This window comes from Bos taurus, chromosome 21, assembly GCF_002263795.3.
Source record: "Bos taurus isolate L1 Dominette 01449 registration number 42190680 breed Hereford chromosome 21, ARS-UCD2.0, whole genome shotgun sequence".
Taxonomy (NCBI): domain Eukaryota; kingdom Metazoa; phylum Chordata; class Mammalia; order Artiodactyla; family Bovidae; genus Bos; species Bos taurus.
The window spans coordinates 56053751-56070130 of NC_037348.1; the positions used below are offsets into that span (position 1 = coordinate 56053751).

The 16380-nt window shown below is 50.6% G+C and overlaps 1 protein-coding gene across 6 annotated transcripts in view; it reads right to left on the reverse strand.

Moving 5' to 3' along the window:
* The window catches only part of CCDC88C (coiled-coil domain containing 88C), a 143730-nt gene that overhangs the window by 13631 nt on the left and 113719 nt on the right, over window positions 1-16380 (reverse strand). For 5 of the 6 annotated variants that reach the window (NM_001102017.2, XM_059879049.1, XM_059879050.1 and 2 more), the window contains 5 exons: window positions 14114-14257; window positions 11786-11972; window positions 9501-9646; window positions 6913-7002; window positions 5210-5448 (listed from right to left, as the gene is read on the reverse strand). In NM_001102017.2, the coding sequence (NP_001095487.2) occupies window positions 5210-5448; window positions 6913-7002; window positions 9501-9646; window positions 11786-11972; window positions 14114-14257 (806 nt within the window). Of the gene's footprint in view, window positions 2510-5209; window positions 5449-6912; window positions 7003-9500; window positions 9647-11785; window positions 11973-14113; window positions 14258-16380 lie in introns of all 6 variants that reach the window. The other variant, XM_059879053.1, reaches the window with a different exon arrangement.

The window sequence follows — 16380 nt, forward strand, 5'->3', positions numbered from 1 at the left end:
CAGAAAAGGACATTGAGAGACGGGCTGGCAGAATCTTGGGCTCAGGCTGGGCGACCACACGGAGGCCTAGAAGCAAGGGCAGCAGGGCACACAGACCACACGGACGAAAAGCTGAGTTGCCCCCTAGCCACGCCACCCCCTTCCCTGCCGACCCAGGGCTGTGGTTTAAACAGGAGGGCCCTGGCTACAGGCCTGTATCAGAGACCCCAGCTCCACTGATGGGCCATACTGCAAGCCCTAGAATTTTGGCTGGGAGACAATAAAGGAAAAACTCAGGAGGACAAAGAAAATGTTGGTAGAAGTTCAACATATTAACTACAGGGCACGCCTGCCACCCAGCACTGTGTATCATGCAAATCCCTGATGTAAAAAGATCCTGGCAGAAGAAAATCCAAAAAAGAGGGGATATGTATATACGTACAGCTGATTCACTTTGCTGTACGGTAGAAACTAACACATTGTAAAGCAACTATTCTCCAGTAAAAATTGAATCTAAAATAAAAATAAAAAAGATTCTGGTAGATGTCTGCTCAGGATCACTGCAACCTAAGGCTGAGGCCCTGAGGTCCAGGACGTGCATCTTGCCAACTGGCTTCACTTATAAACTCAGAAAAAGCTGATTGTCACCTTAACAAGAATTTAAGAGATCTTTAATGTTTGCATGGTGAGACTGACTACCAGAAGGATTTTTATCTTGTCTTATGCTTTTCTGCAATCTCGAAGTTTTCTACCATGAAAATATACTCTTGTCAAAGTTAAGTAAAATCCTATTTAAAAGCATTTTTATAAAACCCAACCCTCCACCTATCTCGTAGTAAGAAAGGGGATGGGCTCTCCAAATACGAGACAGAAACGAACGCAGCTGGAGTTCCTGTGAGCATTAGGACCACACTGTCTCACATGGCGTCTCACTCCAGGCACCCCAAGGCTGCAGACCCAGAGCCTCGCCCACTGCCGGGCTCTCAGGCCCCTCCCCTCCCCTCCTTCATGGACCTGACCCTGCTGGCCCCTCGGCCACTCCAAGTCTGGATTCACGGTGAAGTTTTAATCGCCTACATCTTATCATGACTTGAAATCAAGGTAGAATTTGGATTCTGAAAGATAACCTTGATGAGAAGCAAGATTCAAGTCTGGTGGGATGCATGGGGCAGACATCCAACAGGTGAAGTTAAGAGCAGGAGCAGGTGGCAGGGAGGTGGAGATGACCAAACAGTTAGCACGAACAGCAGAGAAACAGCACCGTTCCAGCAGCATGCTCAGAGGACAGGGGGCCGGGACCACAGCAGCCCAGGGTTCCCAAGGCGGCGAGTGAGAGAGAAGGCAGTACCACATCAGCCAACTTTGAAATCAGCATTTCAATACGTGTGGACTTATTTTTTTAAACAGTTACTTTGTTTTTAATGGTACTGGCTCTCCATTTACAGTACAGGTAATAATCTATCCTTTGAGGATAAATTTAAGTGGAAATGGTGGGTCAGTCCAAGGGGAAATATGTCAGTAACCACACAGGTGATGGACAGAGGTGGCAAAAATCATGAAGATGGAACAAGAATGATTGAAGACAGAAAGAAACTGCAGTAGCTAAAGGCCTGTCTCGACCAGCCTTTCTCCCGCTCTGGGCGTGACTGGCCTGCTGATGCTCTTTCTGTCCACCGCTGCTTTAACTTCAGCACCAGAGATGTTCAGAGAATGACAGCACAGTCATAAAGCTTCATTCTGGGCTGGCCTCTGGCTGGGCATCATCGATGCAATTATTCAAAACGCTTGCATGGAGCACAGTAAATCCTTCAAAACATACAACACCTCTAAAAAGGACCCTATTTAGCAAAAGCCATCAATTCAGGGCTCTGACAAAGAAAGAGGAGAATAGGGCAGCGGTTTTAAATTTTAGCTGCTTCAAGATAAGCCTTAAGGGAAAAAAAAAAACTCACTTGACAGAGGCCGTGTATTTTAGGAAGCATAGCGACAACTGACCAGCTCTGCTTTATCTTGAGCGTTGACAAAAGCCTGCGGGTGCGAGGGTGGGGGGCAGCACACAGCCACTGGACTTACTCAGCACGGACATCCTGGCCCCAGGACCTGGGCACGCATGTCCCGAGGCGCCCCTACAACTGTGCTGTGCTGGAGAATCGGTCCAGAGGGTGTGGCAACTCATCTTCTCTTTTGAAATCAGAATCCACGCTGGCTACTTTAAAGTCTGGCCTGGAATTGGGGTTAGGAGGAGGGGTCCGCTAGGGGTCATCTGGCCTTTAGGTACTGTTTTTTTTTTTTTTTTTTCCGTTTGTTTGAATTTCAGAAATGAAGGAGGATACACGATGAAGACACATGGTAAAGGAAAAGGATTAGAAGTCTCCAATTTCTGAAAAGGGGAGAGGCTCATTAGGAGAGGATGGGATGTCAGAGGAAGACCAGAACCGCAGGCGTTTAGAGAGAGCCGGGTGGGCCGTTGGAGACTTGTCTTTGTCCTTGCTTTTGCTTCTCAAAAAGGGACTCTTTTTGCGCTGCGTTGCTAAATCGTTATCCCCAGGATAACCCGAGAGGGGAAGGAAAAAAAGAAAAAAAAAAAAAAAAACACGACAAATAAATGAAATGAATAATAACATGTAACTCTAAATTAGTTCAGTGTACTTTGGAAATCAGAATCCAGTCCAGGAAAGATGGAAACAAAAACCACGACAAGACTGGAATCAGGAGTCAGTGAATCATTTATGCTCTGCCTCAATTTAATTAATTTAGCGGCATCTCAGTGCCAACACTTTACTCAGCACGTGAAGAGAATTACATATTGCTCACGGAGCCAAGGGCTTAGATGATTTTCAATTTCAATGTGTTAAATTATTAAATAAGAATGTTCATTAATTTAGGACCCAGCTTCTCTTACTCATCCATTTTAATGACCGACTCCCTGACAATTTGGCTCATGTGTTACTCTCATTCCTGTTCAAAGACTTTGGAAACAACACTTTTCTGGCCTGCTGTAATAAAACAGTCAACCTGACTATTATTCACCAATAATTCTTATACATCTGAAATAACTTTTGGCAAAATGAGTTAAAAAAATAATGAAAATACCTCTTTTTCATACTCCAAAACACCAAGAATTACTATACCCTTTCTTCTATTACATGACTTTTAAATTATTTCTAATTTTTATCAGAAATAAAAATTATCAGAGCAGACAATTGGTCTAACTTTTTGAACAGGTCATACAGAAACATAACCAATACATCCAATTTCTGACTTAGAATTAAATTTGGAACCAGAACCTCCATTGTTTCTTCCTCCATAGCGCCACCTGGTGGTCAATATTCACACCATCGGTAAGGGACTGACGATGTGATGCTGGGGCCCTTAGCTCTGCTGGGGGCATGCCTAACATCTCTGTTAGGCAACATGTTTAATCAGCTTTCACTGCAGGTAGTGCACTTGGTGGCCTAGAGCTCAGATTCCCGGATTAACAGGCCTGTGTTCAAATCTAAGCTTTGTCACTTATTACAGCAGCATGTGTCTCACCTTGTTAAGCCTCGCTTTCTCAGCTCTGAAAAGGGGATGATTAATCATGCCTACCTCACAGGGCAGTTGGGACTAAATGAGGCAGATAAAGTAAATTAAAAAGGTGCTGGCTGCCCCCAAAAAGGCATCCAATGAATGGCTGCTGTTAATAATTATCGCTGACTTGATCACTCATGGATTGGTACAAGCAATTTTTCCCCATGAACGTTTTCCTGACTCAATTGGGCTGATTATGGTTAATTGAGGATTTCCCTGGTGGCTCAGTGGTAAAGAATCTGCCTGCAATGCAGGAGATGTGGGTTCAATCCCTGGGTGGGGAAGATCTCCTGGAGGAGGAAATGGCAACCTGCTCCGGTATAGTTCATTAAGCCAACTTTAATACAAGTTGAGGTGATGAATGTCAAAACAATTAAAGAGCCAATATGAAAACTAGTGGCCAGAGAACCTGCCTAGATGAAAACAAACTTTGAGTTTCATCATCACTGACCCAAACAAGAGCCTTTTACATAATCTGACCTCCTGCAAAGAATGGGAGTGCAAATAGTCCCCAAACAATGTGTGAAAGCACTCGCTTTTGTGCATTTGAAAGTGACACGACAGTACCTGTGAACACAGCCTCCTGAAAGGCCTGTGCACATCCCACTCAGCAGAGGTGGCTTGTCACTGGCTCTTAGTGGTGTAATGTCAGCCCCCACGTGGGGGTCTCAGGCACAGGCCTGATCTTCAGGAAGTCCTGGTGTCTTTCATAAAAATTTACATTACTCAGGCTGTAGGTTTGGTATAAATAATCCGAGCAATGATATTTGAAAGTAAATTTGGAAACTGAACAATGTTTGAAGTAACTGCTGTGTTTAATCAGTTCTAAGATGTACATCTCCCACCCCCAAATCTTAACATCACTGAAATCAGGATGCAGCTTCCACAGTATCTTAGAGTCACCACTGGGGGGTCCAGACGAAACGGTGACAAAATTGTTGCTGCCACAACCAATATATTTTGTTTATATTTTCCTTTCATGTGTGTACACAAAAATCTATCTAATTAAGTCCTTTAGAAGAGCTTTTCAACCAGAGGATGGTAAAAGTTCTAAGTGGTAAAGTTCTACATCATTGGATTGCCAGCGGTATGTAGAGTAATTGTGCAGTTTATAATTGACAGCCTCTTAGATTTGATGACATGAAGCACATTCAACTAGAAGTCCGTTTCAGAACCTCTGGCAAACTCAGAAGGACAGTCTTCATGGAAAGATTAAGCCAAACGCCCTGGCTGGTAGGACTGAAGGCCAGGTCAGGCTGAGAAGAAAACCTGCCTGCGTTTCCAAGTTATGAAAAAGACTGAAACCACACACGGACTTGCTGAGATCCCATACGTGCCTATTACCCATGAAATGTGCCTGGGATGTCCCTACAGAGACAGCTTACTCTAAATCTCTAACCTGTACAAGGAAATCCCCAAGCAATGCTACTGAACTTTCTTCTGGTGCCTGGAGGGTGTCACTTTTGGCCTGAGTACCTCTCATTGTCTATAGGATTAGTGATGCTTCTTATTTGACATGGGTGTATATTTTCCTGGCTATTAACACACCCCTTTCAGGCTCTTACACACACATGTGCACATCTACATGCCACCTCCCTCTACCCCGTCCAGTGAGAGGGTCCCTTAGGCCCACCTCCGCCAGCCAGGTCAGCATACCTACCTTTTCCCAGGGGCCCATTATGGGAGTCACGTTCTTCTGGGCAGCTTGAGCCCGATGGGGTGGACTCGGGGTTCTCGGGCTGAGACCTGAGCGGCTGAGAAGCAGATGGCAAGGTCGGGTCTGGGGACTCCAGCTGCCGGGGAGGGCTGTCTGTGGTTGACTTCAAGCGTTCTCTGGAACCCTCTTTCTTTGGTTTGATGAGTTTGACTAAGGCTTTGGCTCCAATCCAGTGGTTTTTCCTAATGAGAAGTAGATTTTTAGGACACAGTCAACCCTCACTGCCTGCTCCAGCAGGTCACTGGGTGCAGTGTCCCAACATGGGCTGGTCTCTCCATCACCAGCCTAGGAAGGTGGCAGGTAACTGGGGTTTCGAATAATGGCACTGTATTTGGGGCTCAGGAGATAGAATGGAATTCTCAATCAGGTACAGCTCAGGGATGGTAGAACCACGTATGGGTGCAGAAATCCACACCACTCTCTTGCAAAAACAGAACTTCAAGTGCGCCCATTAACCCTTTTTCTTTTTTAAAATGTGGACCATTTAAAAAGTCTTTATTTGGCTTTGTTGCAATATTGCTTCTGTGGTTTATGTTCTGGATTTTTGGCCAGGAGGCATGTAGGATCTTAGCTTCCCAACCAGGGACTGAACCCACAGCCCCTGTATTGGAAGGCACTGGACCATAAGGGAAGTCGTCTAGTCGCTAAGTCATGTCCAACTCTTTGTGGCCCCATGGACTGCCCCTGCCAGGTTCCTCTGTCCATGGGATTTCCCAGGTAAGAATACTGGAGTGGGTTGCTGTTTCCTTCTCCAGGGGATCTTCTTGACCAGGGATTGAACCCCCATCTCCTGCATGGGCAGGCAGATTCTTTACCACTGAGCTATCTGGGAAGCCCTTGCCCATTAACTCTTGATTACCTCTGTGAAATAAAAGAAGTGCTCTGCTAATGTGATCTATTAGGTGACCATTTTTCTGCCAAAATGCCATTTTCAGCATCACATTCCTCCTCATTCCCTGCTAAGGTTCACAGCAAGTGTAATAATAAGCTGGCATTCCCTGACCACTCCCTGCACCGAGGAATCTGGACGTGGTGGCAGAGGGCAGTGAAGAGTGGGCCGTGTGGATGAAAAACAGGGACTATAATGAGTAAGTGATAAAAGCTGTAGCTAACAGGAAACAGAGAAGGCTTCTGCTGGATCGAAAAGAGAACCATGTCCGGATTCTCCTCCTCCGCTGAACTGCACTGAACTGTGCTTATACAACTCATTGCACTTCTGCATCTGGGCCTCAGTGTCTCCATCTGCCAAAGGGAATGCTGGGACTGAGGTTCTGAACCTCTGTGGTTCTGTGATTTTAACAGAGAGGCCATTAGGGATGCACAGCGATTCTGACTTCAAGGCTGGGCTGGGCCAGGACCATCTGTAGGGCCCAACTCCTGGAGCCCAGGCCCGGGGAAGCGCTGCTTGATGCACGGGGCCAGTAGCCTCGGGGGACGGAGCCAGCCCTACAGCCCAGCACAGGGCTGAGAGAAATTCTAAAATCTTTCCTCTGTGGGAGGGATGTGCACAGAGGCGGCCTGCCAGCATGGAAGACACCGGCCCTACAACTGGGGGCTGCTCCCGACGGCTACTGTTTTCGCCCTGAGCGTGAACAAGGAATATCTGTTGTTCCGTGTTTCAGCCCCTGAAACTTAAGTCAACTCACTTCTTTGGAGCAGGATCATAGAATTTGTACTGATCCATGATTTTTTCTTCCAGTTTTTCCTTGTGTCTCCGTAACGCATTTAATTTGTCTCTGTGGAGAGAGGGGACAGACCACCAAGTCAGGTTTAAGCCAGAAAAATGAAGTCACTCAGCTCGGCCTGGGACCTGGCCCAGCACACGTCATGTGGGCCACCCTGGTCACTGAGTCAGGAATATGTGAATGGAAACACGGGATACAGGCCCAGGAAGTCCTAATGCCTCGAGGCGGCCTGCGAGCACCCAGGACCCAGCTGAGTGACCTCAAGGAAGCAAACCCCTGACCGTCTGAAAACCCAGCTCAGAAGCAAGGACTTTCCGGCCTGGTCATTCAGGACGTGGGACACCCCAGGGTCACACTCAGCGCCAGTTCCTGGGCGTGCATATCAACCAGACCTCGGTGGTGGGGTGAGGTGTGCCCTCAGATGCTAGGTGGGCATCAGGGCGGAAAAAGTCATCTTAGCGAAAGCAGACCTCTGACTCGGACCCATTCCAACGTTGGGTTTCTGACTACACTTTTGTGCAACAAACTTGAAAGCTTCCAGGGGCCAGAAAGAAAAGATGAGGAGCACAGTGGGCCTGGAAAGACCAGGGAGGGCGGGGCGGCCTGAGGCATGGTGAGCCACCTGGGATTGCTGCCATGTAGGAACGAATGCAGACCTGGGTCGGGGGATGGGGTGGATCTTCTCATTTCCCAGAGAAGCCAGAAACTCAAGATCGTGAAGCTAAATCTCCCAGCTTGTACATGCTGGAAACCAGTTTCTATTTCCAAAAATGCAGAAAAGACCAGAAAGACACGTCCTGAACCCTGGGCTGCCAGAGAGCTCCTCTGCTTCCTGGGAGAGAGACACTGGTCTTCCTGATTCGCAGGGTGTGCTTTTATCTCAGGGAGCCCTGTGGGTGGACTCCGTACAGCACTGCCCACAGGGCCACTGACTCCTGTCCCCTCCAGCCTCTCACCACCTGGGTGGTCTCTTCACAGCGTGGACCCTCGGTTTTCTCACTGGAAAATGAGGCTTCTGGGCCAGAGGCAATGGCTCACGATTCTTTCTGTCAAGGCACTGCCAAGGTTCCACCCAAACCAGGGACTTTCCCAAGCATTCCCCACAAAGGAAGCTCCTCATGCAGAGAGGCAGCTTTGGGAACCACTGGGTCCCGACCCCTCGCTGCTTGAGTCAGCCCCCTTGACTCGAGGCCTGTGATTTGTTCCTCTGTCCTCATGGCCCTGCAGCGTGGCCTTAAGCCTGGAGGGCTCCCGTGGCTGGGTTCGCCTCCCACAGATGCACGAAAAGTCAGAGAGCAGGCCCAGGCCCCTCCCGGCCCCCGGAACAGCACTCTGCTCCACTCGAAACAGCCTCCGGGAAGCCTGCCAACCCATGGCCCTCTGCAGACGCTCTCTAATGCAGAACTGTCATCCACCCATCCCCCTGGGGTCCAGGCGCCTCCTCTTCTAGTTAGCACCTGCCCGGCGTCTGCAGCGATTATTATCCGCTGGATTACAGAGGGCCAACTTCAGGCAACGGTCGTTTCTACCCCCAAAATTATGGTGTGGTTTTTGATGCAAAGCATTTTCTGGTAGGTGGTGAGCCACCTCTGAACGTGGAGGTGAAACTGGGAGGATAACAAACAAGTCTCAGGACACTTGAGAGCTGGACGAGACCACGCCCCTCTACAACGTCTCCTTCCTTCCCCAAGCCAGCCAGGCGCTCCTGCCCACAGCAAGGACAGTCCAACCGCCACAGCAGAGCGGTGGAAACCCCCTGAATCCATGGACCCATCCTGTGTTACTTCACGTCTGTGCCACATCTCAGTACCAAGCCTCCTGAGCTCATCTCTGGCTGCTTCCTAGGTCTGGCTGGACCAGCATCCTATAACACTTCCTGGTGTATCCCGACTCGTGAGCCAGGCATCGGCGCCTCCTCTGCTGGGGCTCCTCCAGGTTCCCTGCACCCAGGCCCCTGCCATGCTCCACCTCCACATCCCCCCAGCTGCCCTGCTTGTCCCTGTCCTGCATCAGCAGCATTAACCCCATCTCTTCCTTCTCCATCTCCCTGAAGCTCCTCAACCTCTGGTACGGACACAGCTCTAGTCATATCCCATCGGTCCCACCAATTCCCATTCACCAGATCGCTGTGCACCTCGCAGGGCCCATGTAAAGCCAGGAGAAATAAACACCGTGGCACACGGGTCACCCACCCTCCAGACGATCATCGAACACAGACATGAGTGAGAAAGAGTCCTGCAATGGCATCTGTGCTCAGCCTTCGAAGTGAATTCTTTCCCTGAGCTACTTCTTGGTGGCACGCTTGTATTTTTAGAAGTGCACTTAATTCCAAAAGCAGAGTAAGAAGCTTCTGGCGGTGGGCAGTGCCTTTAAAAAGCTAACGAAAGCCAACTGCCACTACCTGCAGAAACCCAGAACCACTCCAGGGCAAGAGAGAGGAGGACAGGCTGGTAAGCTGGCCTGCCCTTGCCCTCAGGACACTGACGGGTCCCGGAGCTGCTCTGGCCTGGCACGGGGAAGCCAGGATCCCCATCACCCGGGCCCCTTACATGTACTGCTTCTGTTCCTCGTGGTACTGCTCCTTGTTCTCCAGGTTCTGTTCTAGAAGCATCTGGTTCTGCTGGCTCAACAGCTGGATTTGGCTCAAGAGGTGATGGTTTTCTTCTTCCAAGTTCCCCTTGAGTCGGGATAGCAGCTGAAATACAGATCAACAGTGTCTTAAAAATGGTGTGACCCCGTGAGTCTGCTGCTGGGAGGCCAGCTTCCGAAAGAAGGAAAACGCCACGTGCGCCAAGACATCCATCTCAGGCCTCCCCGGTGGCTCAGTGGTAAAGAGTCCGCCTGCCAATGCAGGAGACAAAGGTTTGATCTCCGGTCCGGGAGGATCCCACATGCCACGGAACAACTGAGCCCGTGGGCCGCAGCTACTGAGCCTGTGCTACAGAGCCCGGGAGCTACAAGCAATGAGCCAGCACGCCCAAGGGCCCGTGCTCCGCAGCAAGAGAAACCACCACAATGAGAAGCCCGAGCACCGAAAGTGGAGAGCGGCCCCTGCTCGCTGCAACTAGAGAAAAGCCGGAGCACCAGAGAAGACCCAGCACAGCCAAAAGAAAAAAAAAAAACAGACACCCATCTCAGTATTATCCAACTCGTGATAATTAGAAAGGACCCAAAGGGCCACTGCCCAATCTGACAGCGGTGGGCAACACGTGGCTGCTGAGCACTTAAAACACAGCCAGAAAAACAAACAGAAACAACACAGCCAGTCCTCGCCAAGACGAGCAGGGCAAATATAGCAGGTCCTAAAGACTTAACTAAAAAATGACGTGCAATATCTCATTAATGAGATTTTTTTGTGGTTACATGTGGAAATGATAATATTTTAGGTATACTATGTAAACAAAATATATTACTTAGGATTAATCCCACCTACTTCCTTTCACTTTTTAAATGTGGCTAACTTGATGATTTTAAATCACCTCTGGTGGCCACATCATTATTTCTATGGGACAACTCTGTTCTAGCTGAGGGTCAGCACACTTCTCTTGTAAAGAGCCAGGCAGCAAATATTTCAGGCTTTCCAGGCCAGGTGGTGGTCTTTGTTGCAACCACTCAACTCTGCTGTTGCAACAGGCAAGAGCCAGAGACAAGATGTACATGCACAGGTCTGCCTGCCCTCCAATAAAACTTGACTTACAGACGCTGACATTTAAGTGTCACAGCATTTGCACTTGCCACAAAAAAAAAATTTTTTTTTTCACTTTCTCTACCATTGTAAAATGTAAAAGTCATTCTGAGTTCACAGCCATATAGAAACAGGTTTAGGGGCTGGACTTGAGTTTTTGGCTGAGGACAGCCAGCTCTTGCTCCAGAGTATGTGTATGATGGTTGGTGTACAGCAAGACGACTAGCTTTTTGGTTTCAGACGGCCTGGGTGGCAGCAGACTCTGGCCTGAAGTCCGCACGGAGACCCTGAAGCACAGCCCGTGGTGGCGGGGCTCCCTGGGACAGTGTCTGCCTGTGTCGTGGCCCCCACCTCCTCCACAGGCCCCAGTCCCAGACCAGAGTGTCTTTGGGTATCTTGGCACCCTGGCCTCTGCTTCCTCAGATGCAACGCCCCGCGGGGCTACCGTGAGCTCAAAGGAGAAGACCCTCCAGAGTGTTTCTCAACAAACAAAGGGCAAGAGGAGCTGTGTCTGGAGTCCTGGCCATCTTGGGCCATCCCGGGGCTGGGACGGGACCCGGCCACTTTTCCCTGCCCTGTCTACTCTGTCTTACTGTCCCGGGCTCTGCTAAAAACTCCATCTGAGAGAGGTCTGCTGCTGAACACAGTACTTTCCAACCGAGTGCACCAGAAGGCAGGGCTCTGCTCCTTTGGAAACCGGGGGAATGCGTGTGTAAGCTCCAACCTGACCGCCCTGGGATCAGGAGCCAGGCAGACAAACCCCAGCAGGGAAAAAAAAACAACAACAAAACCTGTGACATTTCTTTAGAAGAGTGCAGCTACTACATGAAAAGAAATGGAAGAACAGCATGGACACAAGAGGGCAGGGATAACACAGCACGCGGCTGTATCGCTGCACCTGCTCCGACCCTTTGCAAAAGGCAAAGATCAGATGCAATGGTGCTTCTGCGTGCATCCTGACCAGTCGAGGTGTCCGTTCCCCACCCAGACAGCTCTGGCCTCCTCTCGGTCTCTGGACCACCTTTACACGCGTCCTCAGAGCATACGCGCCAAGGAGGACCCATCTCGACCCCGCTGAGCCGGAAGGCTGTCACGCCAGGGCACTCGTTCTGGCGTCCCGGGGCCCCGCCGCCCAGCCCCAGGCCTCACCTCACAGTGGTTGTCCAGCTTGGTCAGCGAGATGTCCATGCTCTGGTGCTGCTCCTTCAGCGTGTCAAACCGGGCCTGCCAGCGGTTCAGCTCCAGCTGCGAGCTGTTCAGCGAGGTCTTCAGCTCCTTGGTGTGGGTGTGCAGTTCCTCGTACTCCCCCTTCAGCTGGTGGTGCAGGAAATTGACCCTGGGGGTGGGAGGCGTAGAGAGCCACAGGGCTCAGGGCCGAAGAGCACTCCCAGGCCTTGTCCCAGCTGTGCAATCTTAGACCAAAGCACAACCTCTCTGGGCCTCAAAACGAGGGAGTAGAACAAAACCAGGGGTTTTTAAGCTGGGTTCTTTGGGGTCCTGTGAAGGTACCCCTGGTGCCCCCACCCTGTCTGGGGCAGACAGCACAGGCAGGCTCAGGCACCCACTCCGACAGAGCATCACTGTTACAATCTCTTCTGGAGTTAAGGCTCTGGCATGTGTGCCTCCTTGGAAGAAAGGGTTCTGCTGTTTAAAGATTTTTTTAAACACTGAACCACAGGATGCTCTAAAACTCTTTGTCTCTGCTCAGCTCCTCTTCCCAGTTCCAAGCTCCTTTTCTAATTTCAACTCTCGAGATAAATAAAGTATGAGATGCTGGGGTATTATGTAAATCTGCTAAAATTATCATCATCATCTTAACTATTATCTAACTGGGCTTTCTCAGGGGAGGATGTATAACAGAAAGCTCAAAGTACCAGGGGCTCATGGACTTGATTTTGACACAGATGGGTCATTTGGCTCACTGATTAAATGAATTAGGGGGTTGACATTTAAAACTGTGAAAGTTTCACATCAATATTCAAATGTGCAACTTCTTTCAAGACAACAAGCACAAACAAAGGAATAATCTGGCAGCCCCAGGCCTGCCTCCCAGCTGACCACCTTGAGACCAAGTGGCTTCTCCGTTTCACTGTCTGGTCTACGGCTGGCACTCATCACCCACGTGCCTGACCTGCCTGGCACCTGAGCCTGCAGTCCTCTGTACCCATGAACACAAGGACATGGGGAGGAAGCGGCATCATGTGGCCCTGCCAGAGAAAAGACCCGATTCAAACCCTGTCTCTGCCACTGACTACAAGCATCGGCCCCGGACGAGGCATTTAATCTGTCTGTTCCCTCATCTATTTTTTAAAAAATGGATGATAATAATTCTATGACGGTTAAGAACCTGCCTGCTATGCAGGAGACCTGGGTTCAATCCCCGGGTCGGGAAGGTCCCCTGGAGGAGGGCACGGCAACCCACTCTAGTATTCCTGCCTGGAGAATCCCATGGACAGAGGAGCCTGGTGGGCTACAATCCATAGAGTCGCAAAGAGTTGAACACGACTGAGCGACTAACGTACACGATGATTCTGTAGATTCCTGTCACTCTCGGTGGGAACAGTCGAAGGTCCCCGAGACACTAAACCAGCTCTTAAGGAGAAACGTGGGGTGTGTTTCCGTGAATCTGGTCACATGTTTGTGTCAGCTGGTCAAGACACACCTCGTTCAGTGTGGCTTCCGCCTGTGATGTGCTCACAGCCACCAGCAGTGTACTCATGCCTGAAGGAAGCTTATCTACCACACCTGTATTCTCTGCAGTGTACATCACAGCCCTGCACTTGGGAACGTGAGAAGGCATCCCACCTGGGGGCCATTCACGTTATTGCCTGGGGGAGTTTTGCAGAAATTAATGCCTGTGGCTGGCGATCTGTTATGTAAGTGAATATTGAAACGTCTCTGGTCAATAATGTTCAGGTAATGAAAGACGCTGTTAATATACCTCCCATTAATAAGTTGTTGAATGGCAAAACTGTCACCAAAAAGTACAAAACCACGAAAACCATGATTCTAAACAGGCCACGAAAAGGACACTCGTTTGCAGCATGGGCTGCTGGGACCGAATACCCTGGGCATCCTTAGCTGGAAATGTGTGCGTCAGGCACCTCGAATGTCCCACCACCCTGGGCATGTTCTCAAAAGCGTCACGAGCGCTGATTTGGGGCTTACAGATAAACGTGAGCAAGGAGGTGAGTTCATAAACAGGGAACCCGTGAGATGATGAATGTGCCTGTGGCTGACATAATCGTCATCTCGGGGTGGGCGGTGAGGACCGCCAGCTTACTGGACGCGCTGTCCCAGGTACTACACTGGTCCTTCCATCCCAGTCCATTCTCGGTGATCTCATTACCAACCAGCTGTTAGCATGATGGGCTGTAAAACACACGATGACCAGGAACACCCTTGACCTCAGGGAGTGCTCAGTGGGTGAGATGCCGCTGCCTATGGGCAGGTGGGCCCCGGGGCCTCAGTGTTTACCTGTCTAGCTCCTCCTGCAGCCTCCGGTTCTCGCTCGCGGCCATGGCGCTCGTCCTCTGCTCCTGCTGCAGAGCCTCCCTCTCGGCCCTCAAAACCTTTTCCAGCTCGTCCAGCTCCGCCTTGTGCTTCAGCATGTCACTGTGCCTGCAGGAGGGGACACCTTGCTGGCAGCCCGTTCCCCAGCCATCTGTCCCCACAGGTAACATACACCCCGGAAGACCTTGGAGCCTCCTCTGCGGGGAGCGAGGCTTAGACGGTAGGCAATCGCGAGGGTGGCGGCTGAGAAGCGTCCGAGCCAGCAGCCAGGGAGGCGGTGCCCAGGTTTGGGGGTCTCTTCCAGCCCTGGACCCAGGAAGTCCCTTCCTCCCACCCAACACGCCTCCACAGTCCCCTCGATCCCCCGTCACCGCAGCCTTCCCTCCCTTGGGTCATCTGGAACTCCAGAACTATGTCCTCTGAACCCTACGCCCTTCTCTTAGGGATTATAAATAAGCTACCAGGTGGTTCACTAAGAAAGTGGTAGTCACTCAATCGTGTCCGACTGCGACCCCATGGACTGTAGCCTGCCAAGTTCTTCTGTCCGTGGGATTCTCCACGCAAGGATACAGGAATGGGCAGCCATTCCCTTCTCCAGGGGATCTTCCAGACCCTGGGACTGAACCCCAGTCTCCCGTATTGCAGATGGATTCTTACTGTCTGAGCTACCTATTCAGCTAGGTTCACTAAACACAAATAGATTTAAAAGAAATCACAAAATAAACAGCTGAAGTCCAGTACAGGTAACAGCTAATAGAGCAGCGAATCCCTGGGGATGGGGGTGGGGTGGGGGAGCCCTTCCCACTCTTGTCGAGCCTCGCCCTGAGGTCAGGGGAGCAGAGGCTCCCTGACGCGGTGCTGAGCATACGGCTCTGCCTGGCTTTCCGGGGTGATCTTTCTCAGGCAGGTTAATGATTCTGGGAAAAGTCATCCCAAGTCTGACAAATCAGCGCCATGGGCTGACCATTAGGGTCCCCGGCTCCCACTTCCCTGTTGTAGCGTCTTGGGACAGCGCACTGATCCAGCATCTCTCTGACCGTCAGTCACCACCCCACTGCAGGACAGGGCCCGGGTGAGTCTGGCTCATCACCAAGTCCCCAGTGGAAGGAGGCACCGTGTTCAATAAATATGTGTTAAGAGAATAAACGAGCAAGCGTCCGATTTCAGTGTCAAAGGAAATGAATGTAGAGCCTTTGTCCTTGTGAGCCAGGTACCCAGACTCCTGAACCTGGAGCCCTGCCGCAGACAGACCCATGGGGCCTCCAGCCTGTCCACAAGCGCTGGGTAACACAGTGGCTCTGTGCTGCATTGAGCCAAGGGCTACAGGAGAAGCAATGATGAACTCCAGTCCAAATTCCACCTGGAAAAGCCTTCCCCTGCTGAATACACATGAAGAATATCATAAGATATTATAACACATAACAGGAGAGGTGAGTGCTGGGCATTGTGCTAGCTTCAGAGTTGAGTGAACACTTCTCACGCCACATTGTTAGTAAATAGGGTGCCTCCCCTACCAGTCTAGACTCAGCGCCAAGCACACTGCAGGTGTGTGCAAAGGATCACATGTGTACGGAAGGGTGCAGAGGAGGCCGAAGACGCTCAGTTTGGCTGGAAGGAGCAATCTTACGGGAGCAGACGTCTCAGCAGGACGTCAACTGTCTCAAGGATGGCAATCTGGGTGGATCAAGTGAGTGGAGGACTCCAGACAGAGGCAAAAAGGAAGCACCAGGTGAGTGGATGAATGAACGCCATCACCCCCGGTCCACAGCACCATCAAGCACCCTCACGCAGCTTTGCTGGCTCTATATCCTCCCCCTGGTCTGTGATGAAACACCCCGCACTGCAGCTTCACTGAGCATCGTAAGGCCAAGTCGAGGGAGGCACTGCCAGCAGGGCCATCTCACAAGCGGATGACGAGGACAACTGCTTCCGCTCACCCACCACCCACCCTCGCGAAGTGTTAGAGAGACTCTCCCTCCTGCATTAGAGCCATGTGCGTATCACACCTGTCCCCAGGTGTGATGGGTCCTGCCACCCCTGCCCAGGAGCCTGGGACAATCACTGATCTGCCGGGGCAGGTGCTCAGGCGATGCTGGTTGACTGAATGAATGTACACAAAACCCAGAACCCACGAGCTGTCAACAGTGCAAAGTGAAGACTTGTGCATTTCAATGTATGTAAATTCTATCTTAAAGTATAGGGCTAGAGAGTGGAAAGTAAAGATGAAACAA